This window comes from Mesitornis unicolor, unplaced genomic scaffold, assembly GCF_000695765.1.
Source record: "Mesitornis unicolor isolate BGI_N332 unplaced genomic scaffold, ASM69576v1 scaffold43926, whole genome shotgun sequence".
In the NCBI taxonomy this organism is placed as follows: Eukaryota; Metazoa; Chordata; class Aves; order Mesitornithiformes; family Mesitornithidae; genus Mesitornis; species Mesitornis unicolor.
The window spans coordinates 3,373-6,698 of record NW_010191107.1 but is presented as its reverse complement, the minus strand read 5'-3'; the positions used below and the strand labels follow the sequence as shown (position 1 = coordinate 6,698).

Sequence of the window (3,326 nt, the reverse complement as noted above, 5' to 3'; positions counted from 1 at the left end):
CAGCAGGAAACTGCAGTTGAGCAGGAGCAGCGCGGCCAGGAGGTGCATGTGGATCCTGGTCGTGGTGTCCTTCGGCCGCTGCCTGCAAGAGCAGGGAGGGCAGGGGATGCTGATCAGTGCTCGCTGAATGGCACAATATGGCATGGTACAGTACAGCCAGACATGGCACACGTGACGTGGCTTGGCACAGCACAACATGGCATGCACAGTATGGCATGGCATGTCATTGTATGGTATGGCATGGCACAGCATGGCATGGCTCTACCTGGAGAAGCAGCAGAGCAGGAGGGTGCAGAGGGTGGCCACAGCCGAGAGGGAGCAGCCAATGGTGCTGATGTAGGTGAGCGATGCCAGCTGGGCCGGGCTCAAGGCAGCTGCTGGGATCTGCTGGGAGAGGGCAGGGAGGGGGTGAGCAGGGGCAACACCCACGGCAGCACCCAGCTGCTGGGAAAGGGTGCAAATCACACCCCTGGGAACCCTCTTCTGCAGGACACCCCTATAAACACCATACTCCCACACCCACCTACACCACACCTCCAGGGAGGAGGAAGAAGGATGGAGGGAAGGAGAAAGGAGGAAGATGGAAAGAGGGAAATAGGGAAGGAGGAAGGAGAAAGGAGGATGGAGAAAGATGGAGAAAGATGGAAGGAGGGAAGGATGAGGTGGGAAGGATGGAAAAAGGGAACGAGGAAGGAGAAAGGAGGAAGAATGGGAATGAGGAAGAAGCAAGGAGGGAACAAGGGAAGGAGAAAGAGAGAAGGACGAAAGAAGGAAGGGATGAAGAGAGGAAGGAGGAGGAAGCAGAAAGGAGGGAAGGAAGAAGGGGCATGGGGTAGGGGAAAGAAGAAATGGTGGAAGAGGGATGGAGGGGAAGGAAGGAAGAAGAAGGATGGAGGAAAGGGGAAAGAAGGCTGTGGACCAGCAGGACGGCGAAGTAGGTGAGGTGGTCGCAGTGGCAGATAACGGTGCCCTCCCTGTGTGTGGTCTTGCAGCCATCGCTGCTCCAGCTGCCTCTGCTGCCCACACCTGCTGGAGAGCCACCGTCAGGGGTGGCACAATGGTCAGGGGACAGGGACATCAAGGGGACGTCAAGTCCTGTCAAGGCTGCCCGGGAGGCTGATGGGCAATGCCTTCAGGTTGGCACTGAGCTGGCATTGCCCGTGCCCTGGCCGCAGCCACACTTACCAGCTCCAGGCTTCCAGAAGACACAGGTGGCATTGGAGACATCCTGGTGGAAATGGGACAGAGGAACAGAGCTGGAGACTCTCTCTGCTACCCGTGGACACCAGGAACCTTCTGCTCCCAATGCAGAGAGGGGACACTTTCTCTTTCCCCAACCCTGGGAGAAATGCTGGCTCTGGGGACTCCCCTGGCTGGTGCCTGCAGTGGAGCCCTGCTCACCAGCACCATGTCGTGCCAGAACTGGATCTGCACTGGGCAGCTGAGCCCAACCACGCGTCTGCTCTGCAGGAAGGCTCCCAGCACATTGTCATTCAGCACTGAGCTGTTGTGGGCATCCTGCAAGAGTCGGGGGGCCTGCAGGTTCAGTCCCGGGTCCCCAGGAGATCCCACTCACCCTGAGCATCTCAGCAGAGGGTGGGCAATGGGGTGGGCATGCTGCTGGCTGAGGATGCTCAGGGAGGTCCCTGCAAGGACCGGCAGCTCACCTGGAAGACGCAGGAGCTGTGGATGTAGATGCAGACAAGCTTCTGCTCCACTCCCCGCACCTGGATGCCCTCCATGAGCTCAGCTGGGAAGTTCATGGAGTGCCTGAGCCGCTCGCCACCGCCCGGCTTCACATCCGGCGTTGACGGGCAGGGGAGAGGTGGGTTCAGGTGGCTGGGGAGGATCAGGATGCTGCCCAAGCTGCTCTCCTAGCACAGCCACCCTGGTTACCAGCATGGCCCCGCAGCATACCCTGGCCCCACCGGCAGCCCCAGCTCTGCCACGGTGCCTGAGGACATGCAGATATGGCAGTTGTTTCCATCAGATTGGGGCTCCATCACCCATGGGTGGGCACATCTGTCCCACCAGCCCCACTATGGAGTGAGCACGGGTCAGACAGCATCACTCCAGGATGCTTTCCCAGTGGGATTTCACACCTTGGTGAGCTCCCCCAGATGGTCTCTGTTCCCAGGTCCCAAGCAGGGGGTCCCAGCTGGCAGGCAGGCACCCCTGCCTGCAAAACCCACCTTGTCCTGCAGGAAGGGACCTCGGGCCAGACCATTCTGGCAGGGCAGCCCCATGGCCGTGGGAAGTGCTGCGGTGCTGCCGTGTGACACCCTTGCACTGGGATGGGGAAATCACCCTGTCCCCACCACAGTTTCCCTTTCCCTTCCCACTGCAGGGAGATGGGGGCCAGGGCTTCCCTTTTCATAAATCAGAAGAGCTTCAGGGTGGAAACAGTGGCTCTCGGCTGCAGAAGCCTCCTGACTTTAGAAGTTTCCAAATTTACCCCAGCAATGGTGCTGGGGATGTGCAGCCATGGCTGCTTGTGACACCCCGGCAGAGCCACATGTCTGGAGCATCCTTGGACGAGGATGGAAACCCAGTGTGTGTCAGCCACCCCAGCAACCCTCCAGCACCTCCCTCTGGGGATGGAGGGATGGAGGGGGCCAGGGGATAGGGGCAGCCCCAGCAGTGCAGGGGAACCAACCAGCCTGCTGCTGAGGTTTAGCCCTCTGAAGTGCTCAGTCATGAACTTGAACACGTAGGTCTCAATCATGCTGCCTGTGAAGTTGTATCTCTCAGCCAGCTTCTCCTCCAGCTGGTTTAACCTGCACGGGGAGGGTGTTCAGGGCAGGGTGCAGCAGGATCTGGCCCCTGTGGGTCTCAGGGGATGTGCAAGGTCCAGGGGACAGGGAGGCAGGAGCCAGGGCTCACCTCTCCCTGGCATGGTGGGCACTGCCGCAGCCCTGCTGCAGCTCCTTATCCAGGGTCTCCATGTCACTCTCCGGCTCTGACAGAGACATTCTGGGAGCTGAGCCTTGGCATACAGCACCCTGCTCCAGGGAGCCTTCAAAGTCCTCCAGCCCAGAGCTGGAATAGGAGATGTCCCTACCTTTAGTCCACACAAGGCAGGCGGCAAGGCAGAGGACGAGGGTGACAAGCAGTGGAGTGGGCATCGCCGTGGTCCTCTCCTGCAAAAGGCACCCAGGACCTGGGCAGCTCCCAGAGCACCCACCCACATCCCACAGGACCTTTCCCATGCACTTGTTGCAGGACAAAGATGGAGTCCCAGTGGCTGCCCCCCACCCCCAGCAGCCAAACCCCACTGAAGCACTCGCAGCACCAAAGCCTCAGCCCAGAAGCATTGAGCGGCTGTG

At 60.0% G+C, this 3,326-nt stretch overlaps 1 protein-coding gene across 1 annotated transcript in view; it reads right to left on the bottom strand.

Annotated features, from left to right (window-relative positions):
* GPR114 (G protein-coupled receptor 114) overlaps nucleotides 1-3,125 on the bottom strand; it is a 4,124-nt gene extending 999 nt beyond the window's left edge. Inside the window, 8 exon segments of the mRNA XM_010186636.1 lie at nucleotides 1-82; nucleotides 266-384; nucleotides 920-1,026; nucleotides 1,186-1,228; nucleotides 1,402-1,518; nucleotides 1,668-1,874; nucleotides 2,657-2,777; nucleotides 2,884-3,125. The exon segment at nucleotides 1-82 is cut by the window's left edge and continues 198 nt beyond it. Of these exon segments, the coding sequence (XP_010184938.1) occupies nucleotides 1-82; nucleotides 266-384; nucleotides 920-1,026; nucleotides 1,186-1,228; nucleotides 1,402-1,518; nucleotides 1,668-1,874; nucleotides 2,657-2,777; nucleotides 2,884-3,125 (1,038 nt within the window).
* Nucleotides 3,126-3,326: the final 201 nt, after the last annotated feature.